The following is a 17779-nucleotide window of genomic DNA, read 5'->3' as shown; positions in this document are numbered from 1 at the left end:
TATTGCATCTGTTACAACCTTTTTTGTTACATAGTAGCATATCTACATACAAAATAAATAATGAATAAATAAATAAAGCTACATTAAATACAGGTAACCATGACTGAATCTATACATTATCACAAATACTATTTTTGTTGTTTCTTTGTTTTATTGTATTTTTTCATTTATTCATCTAGTCTACTTGCTTTCAGGAAAGCACCTGTGGTCGAAAAGGCTTCTCTTCTTAAGTGGCAGGTACTCTTAATTTTAATCAGTTGTTCTTTTTATAGTTTTCTAAATTTGATTTTTACTATAAATGCTTCATACTGACTTTTTTATAACAACACTTTTTTACAGCGAGGAGAGATAAGTAATTTTGAATATCTGATGCATCTGAACACCCTGGCTGGCAGAACTTACAATGACCTGATGCAGTATCCAGTTTTCCCATGGATTTTAGCAGACTATGACTCTGAGGTATATTTAAACCTTTTGGACAGAAGTTGTTATTTAAATTAAATTAAATTTTCTGTTTCATACAAGTTCATATGTGTGTCCTATATAGACACTTGATCTGGCCAATCCTTCTTCATTCCGTGATCTTTCTAAACCAATGGGAGCTCAGACAGAGAAAAGGAAGCAGATGTTTATCCAGAGGTACAAGGAAGTTGATGGCAGTGAGGGCGAAGGTTGGCATAGGCTCTTAATGTCTTCTTTTAAGAATATTACTGTATGTTACTTTTATTGTATATATTTTTTATTATTATAGGAGAATTATCTGCACAGTGCCACTATTGCACCCACTACTCCTCTGCCATCATTGTAGCCTCCTTCCTTGTCCGAATGGAGCCTTTTTCTCAAACCTACCACACACTGCAGGTGAGGCCATTGGTGGTTTACTCTACAGTAGCGATTCACAAAGATAATAGTTGGAGTACCACCAGATCTACATCCTGACCACATCAGTTCTAAGTTAGGGTCTAAAATGAGACTAAATCTGGTCTGTAACCATGGATAAGGTACTTCAAAATTATTAGATTAACTTCAAGGAATATAAAACTGATTTTTCTCTCAATTAAACAAATACTCAAAATGCAGGAATCTCCTGCCACATTTTGAGAAACACTGCTCAATTAAATTCATTTCAGATACATATGTAAGTGAATTATTTTTATTTTTGATCATGTGGATGCTAATTCTTATCTATTCCTGTGTTTCTGCTTTTGTTCATATTTTAGGTTTGCAAACTCATTATGTCTTGATCTCAATATATATGCAAATAATTACAGAAAGTGACAAAAAGAACTCAGCAAAAAGCCACAGATGTTGCCCATTTACAATTCAGCATGCAATTGATTATAATAAAAAACATGCATATTTGATAGTCTGAATAAAGCAATAAACAGGTTAGCCTGGTGAATTACAGTGCCTTTTTGTCTTCTAAAGCACATTATGAGTGTGAAGTAATATCCATAACTGAATTTTCGTCTCTAACTCATTTTGCCAGTATATATGCTATTTCTGTTCATTTGGGTAATTGTTTTAGTCTAAATTGCATTCTCTCTCATGAGAGCTCTATCACACATTATGAATTTTTACAGAAATAAAATAAAATGCTGGCCTCTTCCATGTAAACAGAAACATAATGCTTTACCTGACACTGTTTTGTCTATGGACAGGGTGACATCCCAGAGCGCATGTTTCACAGCGTGAAAAAGGAGTGGGACTCGGCCTCTCGGGACAATATGGCCGATGTCCGAGAGCTGATCCCGGAGTTCTTCTATCTGCCTGATTTTCTGATTAATTCTAACCATATCAATCTAGGTTAGTGCAAAAACTTGTCAATCATTTGTGTTATGATATTATTTTTTGAAATAATGAAAGACTATATTTGTCTCTGCTCTTGTCCATAGGCTGCATGGAGGATGGGACTCCTTTGGGAGATGTGGAGCTCCCTCCTTGGGCAAAGAGTGACCCCAAGGAGTTCATTAGAGTCCATCGAGAGGTCAGTGACCTATAACCCCTCCAGTCTTTTACAAATGTTCAATCAGAGTGATCATACAGTTCATACTATTATTCTCAAAGGAGCAAACTGACATATATAAATATAAGTGTATGATGGAGTGAGTGCACTGTGAAATTGGAATAGGCATGTCTGTGCTTAAATGAGTTAATGTTGGTAGAAGTACAATTCACAGTACAGTACTGCAGTATTAGCAGACCAAACAGATGATTCATTCAAATATGTCTCTATGTTTAGTATAATAGCAGCCATGTATCTAAATATAAAAGGGCAAATGTATTGTAGCTCTCCTTTTTACCAGTGTCCAATGTCAGCACAGTGCTCTCTTGTCTGTATTCGTCTCCTGTTCTTTCTATGCTCTTTTCTCCCATTTAAAGTCAATTCTTCTCTCTATGCTTCTCTCTTTTGCATTTATGTTGGCCTGATTCTTTTACAGCCTGACCCTACTTTTTCTATTCCTGGGGCCATACCAATCATTATCTCTGTAATCTACTGAGCTACTCATATTGCCTACCGCTGTCATAAAATTAGTGACTTTGGAAGATTGTTTTTCTTCTATGGACAAATTAACTCAGGGCAATATATCCTAGTTATGATTTTTCACTGCTATTCTTGGATGGAGTTATTAAGATTTGGGCACAGTATGGATGGTCATAATGCCCACTTTTCTCTTATTAACTGTTCAAAAACAATCTTTGCTTAATGCTACCAAAATCATTCTTTAATTGTAACATGAAGATAAGCTCATAATACAGCTGTGTTTCTGCTGTTTTAGACTTTCAAATTTAATTGTAGAGGATACCTTACAACATCTGAATGAGATTCTTTGTGCTTTTATGTAGAAGTTTCTTTTCTTTCCAAAGTCAAATATTAACAATTTGACCGATGCCTTCCTCTTGCTGTAATAACAATTCTCCCTCCTGTATTGTGTCACCTTATTGCCTATGTAGTAGTTTTACATTATTACTAAGTTTAAGAGTCTCCTGCTCTGTCCTCAGGCTTTGGAGAGTGACTATGTGAGTTCGCACCTTCACTTATGGATCGATCTGATTTTTGGATACAAGCAGCAAGGACCAGCTGCTGAGGAGAGTCTGAACCTGTTTCACCCATACTTCTACGCCCAGCGGGAAAGGGCAGACTCCAAAGACCCACTTATCAAAAATTTAAAGTTGGGATATGTGAGCAACTTTGGCCAAGTACCAAAACAGGTACACAAATATTGATTGTTTAGTAAAGTAAATGTACGAATGTATACAAGTAGAAAGCAAATATATAATCAAGTAGAACATACTTTATGTATAAGAGAATTTTGACTGAGGCAAAACTATACTTAGCATTTTGAAATGGGAAACCTTTTAAAACGTATCTGTCATCACATAAACATAATGTCTTTTGTACATTACTTTTCCTCAAACAACCAAGGTAAAAAAATAAAAGAAAAAGAAAAAGAAAACTCTGAAAACATTTTGGGGATTTTTAAACCTCACTTCAAGTCTGCTGAGTATCATTATTGTGACTCATTATTTTCATATTTGTGATCCACAGTTGTTTACCAGACCACACACAGCACGTATTGGCTCAAAGAAAGAAGCAGCAGCACTTTACTTACCAACTCCATTTTTCTTCAAGTTGGACAAACTGAAGACCACTGCACAGCCTTTCAGAGGTATTACATATCATATTATCTTAACTTTTATAGAAATCATTATAATAGTTCTAATTCCAAGATGCTTTAACAGCATTGCTAGCATCTGTTGCAAACTGGATTGCATTCAATTACATCCCTTTTCATGTGGTACAATTTGTATAGCATCTTACTTATTTTATTTCTCACCATTTGATGCCAATTATTATATATAAAGATGTAGCAGAGTCTAGTGGGAATTGTTGAAAGCGGGTACATCCATAGATTAATTTACACTGGAAGGAGCGATCCGTTTGAGCCACAATATGGAGATGACTCTTCGGCTGAGCCCTACTTAATAATCTGAATATCCCTAAAGGCCCACTGAGGCAGAGGAGATGAATCCATGAATGCTCAGGGAGAGATTCCTGCATATTACGTTTCATATTAAATCTCACTGTGTCTGATCTGATCAATAAGCAGATAGAGATGAATAGGAGCGAGGAAAGCCCAGACTAATGCAACTCGTTTCTGGGGTTTTAAACACAGATCTGGTGATAGGAGGTAATGATTTCTGCCTGTAGCCACATGAATAGGTCAATTACTGGTACAATTATGGGCCCAAACACATACAACTTGTCCTGTCCAGAAAGCAGGTGTTCCCGTTGGACTGAGCCTCGCTTGGAGTAATCTGGGAATAGTTTTTAATTGCCCAGTTTTCTGCGGTCAATTTAATGAAAATCCTCTATAAGTTTACTAAAGTACCAAACTCTTTAATGTGATGCTTTTGAAAAGCCATTACTTTTTATTTGGTCAGGCAATTTTATACCTTGCCTCAAAAGGCAGAATAAGGTCACACTTTTTTACTTTTTTCAGTAGTTGCATACATTTTAACAAACGAATCAAGTGTGTTCTCTTCTTCATTTTTACATTAAAATCCAGAACTCCCCCAAGGACCAGTTGGGCAGATAATATGTGTTGACAAAGAGGTTCTGGTCCTGGAGAGAAACAAGCTTTTATTGTCATCAGCGCTGAATTGCTACTTCAGTTGGGGCTACCCTGACAACAGCTGTACCTTTGGAAACTGCTCCTCTGGAAAGGTATTGTACATACTATATGGACAATTTAATTAATTCATTTTTAACTACAACTTTAAATTTGAATATATTTGTGTAGACTTTTGCAGTGTTTGAAGAGTTGTGCGTCTGGGGTGAGACACTGTGTGCAGTTTGTCCAAATCCAACCACAGTCATCACAGCAGGGAGCAGCACAGTGGTGTGTGTGTGGGACGTGACTCTCACTAAAGACAAGCTCAGTCATATGAAACTCAGACAGGTGAATAATATCTTAATATTATATGTCTGCATTTATGTTCTATTCATTAATTAATAATTGACTTATCATGCAATAAACAAATTATATATATATTTATGCAATAGTGGGGTACTTTTTCTTGTAAGTAACATTTAAGCCTAGTGAATGATATAACTATGACTGTTGATTGATGTTAATTATAATATATATTATTAAGTGTTTCATTGTCTTATTTTATTATTGCAGATAATACTTTTTCTTTACACTATAATACAAAAAGGACTGACTATCCTGTTAAAATGGTTATTGTTTATCGCAATATTTTCTGTTACAAAACATCTCAAAATCAGTGACAGGTTTTGCGCTACATCAATTATTTTTGGATGTTATTGTTGTAATAATAAAGTAATTGTTTCTACAGCCATTATACGGGCACATAGATGCAGTGACTTGCCTGGCTGTGTCTGAGGTCCACAACATGCTACTGAGTGGGTCCCGTGACTACACCTGTATCCTGTGGGATTTGGAAGAGCTCAGCTACATCACGCAGCTCACAGGACACACACGCAGTGTGTCTGCAATAGCCATCAATGAGCTCACTGTAAGTCAAACAACATGTTTATCCTCTGCATATCTCTCTTTTGCTTTTTGTATGTTTTTGTTTTGTTGTTAATTTAAAACAGTGGTTCTCAAACTGTGGTCCCAATACCACTGGTAGTATGCAAGCTCCTTCTTGTTTATGCTTAATTTAGTGTCAGTTTAATTCACCTTTTTGTCCTTCTCTTGGTTATTCTTTTAGTTATATTCCCTATTTAGGAATAGTCCTGCTTTAGATCTTGTGGTTCTTGGAAGGTTTAATATTTTCTTAGGTGGAACTAGGTGTGAAAATTTTGAGAACCACTGATCTAAAGTAAAGGAAGATTCTTTTCATTGTTACCAAATGAACCCAGTGTGTATTTTTTGACAGGGGGACATTGCCTCCTGCGCAGGCTCGCAGTTGTACCTGTGGACCATGAGGGGGCAGCTGTTGGCCTGCACAGACACTTCCTGTGGGCCTCAGGCAGACATCGTGTGTGTCAGCTTCTCACAGAGACTTGAATGGGATGCCAGGAACATCATTGTGACTGGCTGCACCGATGGTAGTGTCAGAGTGAGTAGCATTGTATTATGTGTTCCTTGATTGATATACTACATGTATTCATCGTCTAGCCTTCAAACATACAGAGTGCAGAATGTTTTTTTCTATTAGTGAACTGTAATTTTGCCTGTTATGTGTCTTCCGTAGATTTGGAGGACAGAACTCACGCAAACACAAGTTCCTATCACTTCAGAGGAAGTTGTGTCCCAGGGGCAGGGAGGAACAGTGCCAGCAGACACCAGTGTAACGCTTGGTAAGAAATTACATGCAATAATATTCTGAAGTAATAAAGTCAGTAGGGAGAGTGGTTGACAAGAACAACAATGTGAGATCATCCAGTGTTTCCCTTTAATGGTGTCTAGATCAAGCTAAACAATAGTTGGTGGAAACTATACTAAAAAGCTGTTTGAAGATGTTGTATAAAATATAAATACTCAAATAACTAATAAATAATAAATCGATTGTCTGCCATAGTTTTAGCAGAACCCTGTAAAAAACACAGAACTGGGTGTAATCATCTATCTTTGAAGAGAATGTAAGAATCCCCTCACAGGGTAATTAGACAAAATGTGAAATTACTATTTTTAACTGCTCATCTTAGAGATTTAATGTGTTTCCAGGTAACTGTATCGCTTAGCCCATCCCTCACTAGTGTTAGGGCTAGCAGGAATTATGTTGTTATAAAGTTATTAAACATAGAGGCAGTAAACACTGATGAGTAATTCTGCTGACGTGTGTGAGCGGGTATAATTTAGAAAGCAATAATACCCAGATCCAATTTGGCATACGTTGGTTACAGCCTCCGTCACCTCATAGGAGTATTGTGCTTTGAAAATTACATAGAGACAGGTCTTTATGTATCATGGAAGCCTTTGTTTTCTATGTGACTGTGGGTTAGAATACATATTGCTAATAAACTATATTCTTGTGTTATATCTTCAGTCGGCAGCTCACAGGTTAAAAAATGGGAGAGACATCTGGTGTTGTGTCATGAGCTGAACAGAGGACATCCCGTGTCCCAAAGACGCTACAAAAATAACCCAGCCATCACTGCGCTGGCCATGTCCAGGTATGTGCAGAATACAGGCTGAATATATGAAACATCTCACCTTAAAGTGCAAATATGTGACACTTTGATTATTGTGCAGGAGCCATGCCACTCTGCTGGTGGGTGATGCCTGGGGCAGAGTTTTTACATGGACGTGCGAGTGAGCCAACCCCTACCTCCTCACAATTATTTATCACTTTTTAAGTGTTGCATAAACTGGATATTAAGACTATTGTTACATATTCATTCAGGGTAAATGCTTTCTGTGCCATCTAGCTAAATGTTTTTTCTTATTAAAATGAATATGAATCCATTTTAGACATGTTTTCACTCATTAAGATATATTATATTTAGATTTATACTATAATTGAAATACAGTGTTTATTGTTATATCTGTGCAATTCCTAAAGAAAAGAAAAGGACATTTAAAGTATTACATTAATGAATATGCCAATAATAAACGTATTACTTTTTCAACAACAATTGCTGTTTTTACATTAAAGTTAAACAATACAAGATGAATCTGTTATTCCTTAAAGCATGAAACTTTTGATGCCTCCATGTGCTACTGGAAAAATCAGTTTCAGTAAAAAGTCAGACATTCCCTTCAGTCAGCAGTTCAAGCATTGTAATGTATTTCTTTGGTGCATTTTTGTGGTATCAACAGTTCAGAGTGCTCACTGGTTGGGAACACTGAACACATTTTCTTTGTTGTTTTCTCCACTGAATTTTCCATCAGAGTTGGAATGTGAATTTATGAGCATTTGAAGAGTTGTTCGCTTGTTCATTTACTATACCCTATGTTAGAGGTTACATGGGGTGTTCTTAAACCTTTATTTTGTCATTTCTTACTGTATAAATCAAGGTTACTTGTAACTATGGACATTACGTAGCACTTATTATTCCTGCGTGTACTTCCTGTCTGAAATTCAATCGGGGGTCTGTAGTACATGCTGGTGCCAGGACTCAGAAAAAAATATTATAAATTTGTATTTATTAGTTTAAAAAAAATTGTAAAGTCTACCACCATATCTACGTATTTTATTCTGGAGATATAGTGCAAATGACCCCGGAGTTCATTTTAACATCTAACTATATTGGACATTAGGTAGCACTTATTCTTCTTGGGCGTACTTCCTGTGTGAAATTGCATGTACCATAGAAAAGGGGTCCCCAACTACCGGGCTGCCTTATAAAAATATTATCTTTATAATGACTTTTCATTTATTTAATTATCTACCACCATATATAGGTGTTTATGGTGCAAATACAGTGCAAATTAACCTGGTAAACAGCAAACATGTGTAAAGACCAAACTATGCTTAAGGGTTTTGTACTTTTTGTGCTGCTACCACTGGCCTATCATGCTTTACTGATCCTTGAAAAAAAAATTATGTTTTTGTCATTCCTCTTAAAAAAGGTTGCCATAGACATTCCCAGTGACTATGGGTCATAGGTGGAGCATTTCCTGAACAATGGCTAATTTGTAGGAACTAGCTTTACATACGACACACACTACTCAAAACATTTATCCACAATAGTTAAGTGATCAATGCTCCAAATATTGATTGTTGTTTGCTCCTTTTAAAAGTTGCTTGTACATTGTCAGTGCTGTGAAGGCTTGTTTTCATTCTCATAAGCACTCGCGCCACTCCCCTCTGTCATAACTAAAGAGGTCTCTCTCTTTAACCTTTATGTGTGTGGCTAATTGTGCTAAGTGGAGTAGCTTAATAGAGTGGAAAATAGTGCTCATAATTTTCCCAGAGAGCGAGCAATGACCTTCTCTAAAGACAACGGCCATCTCCATTCTCTCTACCCCGCTGGTTTTATGATATGAAATGTCAAAGCACTGGGTTCCTCAGAATAATTAAATCAAATAAATTATTGCACCTCGGCAGAACCATCTTGTAGCCTAACCCAATTATAATGCACTGTAAAGCTAATTATTAACCATGATTACAATTAGTCTAATTTGAATAAATGTAGTCATTAGTGGGTTCAACCTCGTCAGGGGCTGTGGACTGTGGGGGATGATGGCTTCTCTCTCTCTGTGTCTCCCACTTGATGGTGCATTATTTTCCTTCAGACGCCATCTCCGTCTTCATTGCCTTTTTCACACAATGACCTTCACAAAATGGCCTGAACCCTTCACCTTTTCTGGGGGCTTGAGTATGTCGTCTGGAGTTCAATTTGTTTTGTCCTTGGATTCTGTCTCCTAATATACAATCTTTACTATATCTATTGGGCTTGTATCATTGTTGACTAAAAATTAAAAACAAATATTTGCCAGCTTATGTTTTCTCATGAAGGTATGGTGCCTCAATAGAATAAAATACTAACTAAAAACAAATAAAGCAGATGAACTTCTTACCAATCCTAACTTTTTCCCATAAAACCCCAAAATGTACTCTCTGTACCCACAAACATATTTATTGACCATATACATTAATTATGATGTTTATAAATGAAAATGAAAAGCAGAATTTACAGATCCCTCAAAGGCGACAATAAAACAGCCTGGCCAAGGTTTTTTTCTACATCATCTCCTGAGTTTAAACAAGAATAATATGGCATTCATACATACCAACACATCTGGTGAACAGACCAGCCAAGCCAAAGCACAATGTTAGAGTTCAGGCACAAAACCCATCCACTAATGCCATACAAGATGACTGTTTAATGTCAAGATAATTGTCTATAAATATTTTCGAAGATTAGTTTGGCTTGACAAATTGTATCCTTTAGCTGCAGAGTTTACAGCTGTTTTTCCTGGAAGAGGATCTGAGCATAAACAGTGTCCGAATCAGAGGGTGCAGGGTCTGGACTTGACAGGGCCGAAGGGTGGGGTCTTGGCCGGACCAGCTCTAGCTCTGCATAAGTCAAACTGTCTTCCTGCAAGCCCCGCGTCTGAAAAGGAGAACAAGCAAATTTAGGCCAAAAGGATGTTTGCTTATGTTTTCCCTATAAACAGTAGTGGTCACATTGTTATAGCAAACATCTGGTCTGGATTGTACATAAAACATTTGTTGACAAGATCTCAAAGCTTTGTCAGGACATTTTATTTATTTCATGTAATTTTTTTCACTAATCAAATCAGCATGTTCTTGTGACAAACAGAAAACACGACAGATACACGAGAATAGCACCCTTAAAATCACTTCAGGATATATTCGGCATGTCTTTTACACTTTTATTGTAGATATAAAACTAATGAAGCGCTCTAAATAAATAATAGTGTATGAGAAGCAATAAAGCTAAATAGAATTATCAAGCTCATAACTGAATGAAGAGAGTGTAATAAACTCCAGTCGACAATCATGTAGTCGTGAAATAAATTCCCCTTTGCATATACCTCAATGAGAGTCAGCCAGAACAACAGACATTTTATATATGCAGAAATAATATGGAAACTGTGGACGTCCCCAGATGGGTCATTTAGTACAAGGGAAGTGAGTGAATATGACTTACATTAGCTGCTCTTTGTTGTAGCAGCTTGGATCTTTTGGGCTTTTGGGGTCTCTTTGCAGCAACAGGGACTAAAACACAAGACGTAAGTAAATAATAGAAACAATAATAGAACAAATACTCAAAACATATCACATTAAACCTATCCTGTTTTATATATATATATATATATATATATATATATATTATATATATTATATATATATATATATATATATATATATATATATATATATATGTGTGTGTGTGTGTGTGTGTGTGTGTGTGTATAGATATAGATATATAGATATATACCTACTTGTTGTCAGTCATGAACATACGTGCATTTAATGTCATACTGTGGAACATTATAAGCAAAATAATATAATTTTTATGGGCAGAAGAAGGTGGTTGACCAATGACCAGAAAATATATATGGTGGTGATATATTGCACCACTGTACCTTTTAAATACATAACTAACTTCAAAATGATCTGCTTTGAATGAACTGCTTTGAATTTGATCTTAGACAATGCAAGACTTTCTCATAATATTTACAGTGAGACTTGATATTCCGGTATGGGGAATGTTTCTTTTTTTTTTCTATTTAGCCGCAGTTGGATAGTGTATCTTTTGCCACTATTGTTTTCCTAACCCACTTAGTCCCCCTGTCAGGATCACGGGGTGCTGGAGCCTTTCTCAGACTTCTGTAACTGTCTGGATGAAACTCCATCCAAAAAAACATCAACTGACACTGAAATGACTCCTCTACCCTCTGATGCAAGCAAAAGACTGAAAAATCCCTATCACTGGAAGCCAACATCTGCACTACATAATGTACAATGGGATAAGTGCTGTGACAAAGTAAGTTACATAGTCTTACCCTTGGTTGGTGTCTGCGGTGGGGGCTCCCGGGGTAGTGTGGGTGGTGTTATTGTTCTGGCAGGTATTGTGGGTCTTGTGTCTTTTCTCAGAGCTTTTGGAGAAGAGCTCGAGGAGCTACTGGAGCTGGTCACAGTTTCGCCTGAGCTGTTAGGAAAAATACACAAGGTTAACATGTGGTTTGGGCCAAATGTGGATGAAGTATAAATCTTATAGCAGTACCTCAACACATTTGTTTAATAGATGATAGGATCTTTTCTCAGATACTCGTTCTGTACTGCAAATTGCAACACTTGTACTATTACTACTAGTGATAGTACTTCTAAAATATTACTCCAACTATCACTTTTACACTAACATTTTCAAAGCTTATAACATTTACTCACATAGTTGCTATTCTACTTACCATTGGCAATTGATTGCAAATGTAAGAATTCTGACATACCTGCTTTCTGGACACTTGACTAGAAGATAACTGGCTGTAAAAAAGGAAAATGTATTAATCTAATGTAGACATGAATTGACTAACTATATGTGAGTTTTCACTTTACTTTTGAGTCTATGTCTTCTATAAAAATACTGGCAGGAGAGGACCAAAGTGAAGAGGAAGATGGACAGCAGGCCCAGACAGCAGATCAGCACCGCACTCAGGTACACATCTGAAAATGCACACATAAATCTCACATAAAAAAGGTGATAACATAGACTAATAATAGCTTTTAGCTTGAATACCTGCAGACCACTGTCCCAGTCCTTCCCCTCTGCTGTCCTCGTGAGTAACGTGCACTGGAAAAAGAGATTTAAAAGTCAGCAAAAGCCAAACGTTGAGGACAGAGGAGTGTGCCTATTATAAAAATGCTGTTGTCTGGAGGCATGGGTCCAACAGAGCAGACTGCTTTAGTGGTTTCCAGAAATATCAAACCGCTGTCATGAGCGGAGAGACTACAACCTCATCCGCCAAACACACCACACAAACAGTGTACACACACAAGAGGGGCCCAACGGACTGCTGCTCTTGGATTGTGTTTGGGAGTTCCCCGTTTCTCTGGATAACCACTTCCTCTTAGGGTTTTCACATTCAATTTTTTACGTATTAATAGGAGAAGTATAATATGTTCTGATGACATTGTTGAAAGAATTATTTACAGATTATGATGATGATTTTATAATGGAAGAGTAATAAATAGAGCAACACTATTTTTTACCTGACAACTAAGTGACAAAAAAAAGGTGAATATGCAATTTCAGATGGAGGACTGGAGCCAATTTAACTCTATGCGAAATTCACCATTTTTGAAGAAATAGTCAGACTTATGATCCACAAATGTTGAACATTTGGTTCTATAAACTTGCCATATTAATCTTTCTTAAAGTTCTTTCAACAGACAACAATCATGTCTCTGGGGTGGGGTGGAATAATGCACCACTTTCGTGTTTATTTATATTCATACAGAAGTGAGTTTTTGTGTCAGTTTTTGCTTCGTGTGGATAGGTCCAGTAATTACTCAAAATAAAACCTATGGAAACATGAAGGGTGCAGCAGTGCCCTCACTTTCATCAGGGGATCACTTACCACTTACAATATTTAATCTGACAGTTAAACAGCATGTATTGAGTGGTATTGTAATCCAACAGCATTTCATTTAAATATAACTGCTATTACACAGCATGATGGGTTCAGTTGACATGCAGTTAAGGGCACTGTACAGTTGATAATGAGAGTTGTAAATGGCACATAGCCTCACACTGTGGTTAACCAGCAGCTGGCACCAATAATCCAGTGTTCACACATGGCTCCCCTCTCTCTCTCCTGGACACCTCCTGAACAAAAAGTGACCTGCACAGATTTCCTTTCAAAAAATCATCAGGTACGAATTAGACGCATGTGCTTTGGCTCTGCTCCACTGTGAGAAGAAAAGTTCAACCAGATTCTCAACTTGGAGCAGTGAAATTTGAAGTCTGCACTAATAAAACTAGATTTTATCAGCACAAAACCCTTTCATTTAGAGAGAAGAAACAACAAGAGCATATGGTCTGAAGATGGTATTTCAAAATAAGTGAGGGCTGTCTCCCCAGAGCTTTTGTGGTCTAGGAGGCAGATACCAGCTTTTGTTAAAATGCTCAGACAGGGGGGGATTCCTGGTTCAAAGCTATAACTTAGTTTCGTTTACCCTCAAAATGTCAGCACTTGTGTTTTGTCTCTGTGGCAAAGCATGGCGCAGATGCCTGAGGTTGTGTGGCTTCCTTAGCGGACATTGACCCAAATATAGGTCAGGGCGTTGTCACATGAATTTGACTTAAGAATTAAGCAAGGTAAGTTAATACAGTATTGTTTTCACCACACACAACAATTTTTCAGTATCGTAAACTATGGCAAAACAGGATGACATATGCCTTTTTGGTAATGTTTGATTTTGCTGAATAGGTGAATTTAATTTAAGTAACAAGCAATTATGATCCTCAAATGTCCCTTAAACGTTTCACCACATTTGGAATCTGCAGTAACCATTTTTCCCGAGGTTTGCAGAGGCCTTAAACTCAACATGCTGATGTAATGTATTTCGGTTCAAGCAGAGCCAGCTCAGCACTCTCTCTACCTTTCCCTCTGCTGGTACAGACAGAGCTGGCTGTGTGAGGCTGTGAGCTCATTGTTTTGAGATGGAAATGCCAGAGAACTGGGGTCACACTCAAACACACGCGCGCAAGGATTTTTAACTTCAATAAATAGACACATAAAAATAAATAAATCCTGTCTTCAGTGTTCCCTCTGTGTTCCACTATCAGCTGCTGATTTTCCTTTATCCAGTTGTTTCCATTAGAGGATCACACTGACAGGGTGTGAGTGCAAAGGGGATTCCTTGGCCAGAAATGGATCAACTTTGCATAAGATTGGAACACAGAATTCCCCTGTTTCTTTTTGCACATGGTGTGCTTTTTCTTATATTGTCAAATGAAAGATACAATATGAAATGTTTGTTGAAGAGCAAGTGAAGACATCATCAACAACTAAGGATATGAGTGGACAATATTCACAATATTATTATTCCACTAACAATAGATGATATTTTTGCAAATGCCAGACCGAACTTCTCTCCCATCTTCCTCACTGCTTCTCCAGAATTTTCCTGATCCTCAGTCTTCATCACCTCACGTCAAACACTCCTGCCCAATGTAAAACCCCACTGCATGTGTACAGTTGCTCTTAATTTGTGCTACGCCCCACCTCCTCCCCTGCACCGCCTCATCATTTCATCGTCCCCTTCTCTTTCCTCAATCTCTTATCATCCTCTTCTCTCTCCTCATCATCTCATCGTCCCCCCTTCACGCTCTCCCCTTCGTCTCATTGTTCACTCTCCTTGGCCTCACCTCTACCAGTGCTCAGGCCGTGGGGCGAAAACATCTCATCTACTCGGCCACGCCCTTTATGGCAATGTCTTTTGCTGCAAAGCAAACTCATTCAATAAAACTACTAATACTTTCTCTTTGTGTCTGTCTGAGTCTCTCCAGGTTAAAATCTATCCAGTGAGGTTCAAGTATCACACAAGTGTTAAAGCTCAATAACATAAGCATAAGTTCAGAAATATATTTTGAAGTATTATGTTCAAGTTTCTTTTACTTTCCACACTATAGTGAACAGTCTAATATTACACAGCATCAGCACTACAATTTCTGTGTAAATGATATTTGGAATTGTTGCCCACCTCTATAGCATCACTTACCCATTAGCTGCGTGCTGCCTGTACCATTTGAAGAGGACCTCCATGTGTTCCTGAGTTTACGTATCTCCTGAACCTTGCAGCTGTACATTCCCTGGTCCATCCCAGACACATTCAAAATCCACAACCGGAATAACTCTCCCTCCTGCTCCTCAAACAGGCGAAACTTGGGCCGAGGGAAACGTCGTGTGTAGTTCCCATAGAGCTTAATTTTCTTGATTCCCAGTTTAGCGATGAGAAACTGATTTGGTTCTTGTGTAGAAGGATGAAGAGATGAGTCCTGGGGGATTGTTGTGGGGGACACAGGAGGGGAGTAGAACCAGCGCAGGATAAGGACACTGTTGCTCCTCTTGCGTTGGGAAACCAGGCAGGACAGGGTCAAATTGTCCCTCTCCGTTACCATGATGACAGGGCCCGGTGTCACTGTCACGTTTAAAGCATGGCAAACCTCTGCTGCAAAAAAACAGAAAAACATCACAGCATTCATTTGTAATCTGTCAAATAGAGTTGTCCAGATAATTCTATTGATAATTGTGTTTATTCCCAAAATAATCACAATAGCTACTAATAAAAACTAAAAATTTAACTATAAATGTACTGTGTTTTATTTAAATGGCTGTTTATGTTTGTGCCTCTTAATCAGAGTTGGGGCCCAAAATAGGGCAACTTCTTGAAGGTCCCACAATCAGTAGAATATAATGAATTTAATATGAGATTTGGCCACAAGTTAGTTTGAACAGAAAAAGTCAGGACCTGAGATTTAAAAGTTTAAGAATCCCTGGTTTATATTATTATGCAGAAAGTCACTTTGATCTGTTAGTCATCACTGTTCTTTGACTATAATGTCATGAATAATCATAAAATTGTGTCTTCTCACAATACACATTAAAATTTTATATCCTTTAATTTGATTCCTATGATCTTTTTTTGTTTAATACGCAAAATACTGAATGCATATGCTGTCAACAAAACAAAAAAAGGTGTATAAATGCACAGAACATAAGCTATTTGTAATGAACAAGTGCTTATGAACAAGTGGTGAAACAGTGACCTTGAACAATGTTGATCATTTTGGCCCTTTACTGACCTTTCCTGAAATGTTCATAACAACAATGCGTGTAAAACATAAAATGTAACTGGCCCTCTCCAATACCCCACGTAGAACAAGGCCTGCAATCATTTTGCAATGTTTGATTTCCTGCCAATTAAACATAATTATGCATTTTAGACTCAATGTTTTATAAGCACACCCACAGTGGCAGCTCAGATTTACTGCCTTGGAGAGACTCAATCTTTTTACAACTTCACAGTTTAACATGCAATGGGAATTTATTCTGTCAATGCTAGAAAACATGAGGGGTTTTGGAATAACAAGAGTAGATTTCAGCTGCCTTTTTCATTTTTCTGTATATTTGTGTTTTATCTTTGTCCAGATGGGTCGAGACTTTTTGGAGCAGACACAGAGTCTGGGCACAAGATGTGATCAGATAGGCGTGGAGCATCTACAGGTGGAAAACATCCATCTTGGGTACAGTACACTCAAAACAGGCCGGTACCAACACGACAAGCTAACTGGGACCATCTGGGCTCCCATGCTGCTTTCTTGGTTTTATGTTAGCTGGGGAATCTGCCTTAGGGTCTGTCCTCCTCTGTTTGAAGTGACAAACCACAGGAGCAGCATCATTAGCAGCAAGACATCTTTATGCCATTTATGACTATAAGTAGGCCTACCACTCATCGTGTATTTCCTATTTAAGAATTCCATAGGTTCACTACAAAAAAATGCCTACTGTACTTGGATTTGTATATTGATTTAGAGATTGCTGATTCTGCCCTCTCCATTCACCCAAGATTGGGATTGGCACAAATAAACTGGTGCCTTGTGAATTTTTGTGACTTGTTTTGTTTTGTTAATGAAAATAACTTTTCCCAAATGAGACAAAAGATATTTTTTTAATTACAAAGGATGAAAAGGGAAAGCAAATAGTTTCTTATGTAGTTCTCCAACAAACGATAAACCAAATAAGTTGACTTGTTAGGGTGGTGCAATCTTTTCCTGAATATTTTACTTTATTTCATTGACTGGAGAATTAGAGCCAAAGTATTGGCCGAAATGCAGTTTCTTATAGTTGCTGTAAACAAACTGAACTTACCTGAGAGCAGAGCTTTAGTTAGGACAAAGGCCACTATAGAGAGGTACATTTTCCACAGTCAGTGAATCCATAAACAGCTGTTACTCCGGGAGCTACATTGAAAAGTGCGGCTGGCTGCAGGACCTGCCAGAGCCGTACCCAGCATTAACTCCTCTCCTCTTTCTCCTCTCTTCTCTCTGTAATGTGAAACAGTATATGCTCTGTTCCTTCTTAGAAACTCCCACTTTTCTCTCTCCCTCTCTCCATCTGTCTCTGCCTCCTTCGTTGTGTCCTGCAGAACCTAGGAAATGTCATTTCCTGTGTTCTTGTGAGAAGTCTTGGACTGAGGCCCAAACCCCCCAAAACTTGGGCGAAGTCTATTGTTAGTTTGTTTATGTGTCATTTTTGGAGCACTTAAAAATAACCCCTTAATTGTCAAAACGTCATATACCTAATTTTAAAGATTAGTGCCCTAA

At 37.6% G+C, this 17779-nt stretch overlaps 2 protein-coding genes across 2 annotated transcripts in view; one reads left to right on the top strand and one right to left on the bottom strand.

Moving 5' to 3' along the window:
- Window positions 1-7612, top strand: part of wdfy4 (WDFY family member 4) — a 35612-nt gene extending 28000 nt beyond the window's left edge. The window contains exons 50-64 of the mRNA XM_055163096.1: window positions 195-237; window positions 340-459; window positions 548-671; window positions 752-861; window positions 1662-1806; window positions 1896-1987; window positions 3004-3213; window positions 3551-3671; window positions 4572-4729; window positions 4806-4964; window positions 5365-5544; window positions 5911-6093; window positions 6229-6334; window positions 7024-7150; window positions 7230-7612. Coding sequence (XP_055019071.1) covers window positions 195-237; window positions 340-459; window positions 548-671; window positions 752-861; window positions 1662-1806; window positions 1896-1987; window positions 3004-3213; window positions 3551-3671; window positions 4572-4729; window positions 4806-4964; window positions 5365-5544; window positions 5911-6093; window positions 6229-6334; window positions 7024-7150; window positions 7230-7293 — 1942 coding nt within the window. The 3' untranslated portion in view covers window positions 7294-7612. The remainder of the gene's footprint in view (window positions 1-194; window positions 238-339; window positions 460-547; window positions 672-751; window positions 862-1661; window positions 1807-1895; window positions 1988-3003; window positions 3214-3550; window positions 3672-4571; window positions 4730-4805; window positions 4965-5364; window positions 5545-5910; window positions 6094-6228; window positions 6335-7023; window positions 7151-7229) is intronic.
- Window positions 7613-9552: 1940 nt separating this feature from the next.
- Window positions 9553-17481, bottom strand: vstm4a (V-set and transmembrane domain containing 4a). The gene is made up of 8 exons (XM_020921466.2): window positions 17325-17481; window positions 15175-15624; window positions 12188-12241; window positions 12007-12114; window positions 11901-11934; window positions 11457-11602; window positions 10598-10665; window positions 9553-10036 (listed from the first exon to the last, which is right to left on the bottom strand). The coding sequence occupies exons 1-8, from the start codon at window positions 17371-17373 to the stop codon at window positions 9884-9886; spliced, it is 1062 nt and encodes a 353-aa protein (XP_020777125.1). The 5' UTR covers window positions 17374-17481; the 3' UTR covers window positions 9553-9883.
- Between the last annotated feature and the right edge of the window lie 298 nt (window positions 17482-17779).

This window comes from Boleophthalmus pectinirostris, unplaced genomic scaffold (genome assembly GCF_026225935.1).
Source record: "Boleophthalmus pectinirostris isolate CB_2022bp ecotype Guang Dong unplaced genomic scaffold, ASM2622593v1 HiC_scaffold_5, whole genome shotgun sequence".
In the NCBI taxonomy this organism is placed as follows: domain Eukaryota; kingdom Metazoa; phylum Chordata; class Actinopteri; order Gobiiformes; family Gobiidae; genus Boleophthalmus; species Boleophthalmus pectinirostris.
Note: the sequence above shows the minus strand (reverse complement) of the source record. Positions and strands in the feature narration are given on the sequence as shown.

Bases quoted from the DNA above. Each gene is read 5' to 3' on its own strand.
- vstm4a (XM_020921466.2), bottom strand. From the start codon at position 17,373: ATGTACCTCTCTATAGTGGCCTTTGTCCTAACTAAAGCTCTGCTCTCA. The intron at 12,242-15,174 runs GTAAGTGATGCT...CTCTTTTTCCAG, and splicing joins AGGCAGCACGCAGCTAATGG to TGCACGTTACTCACGAGGAC. The intron at 11,603-11,900 runs GTATGTCAGAAT...TTTTCCTAACAG, and splicing joins GTCAAGTGTCCAGAAAGCAG to CTCAGGCGAAACTGTGACCA.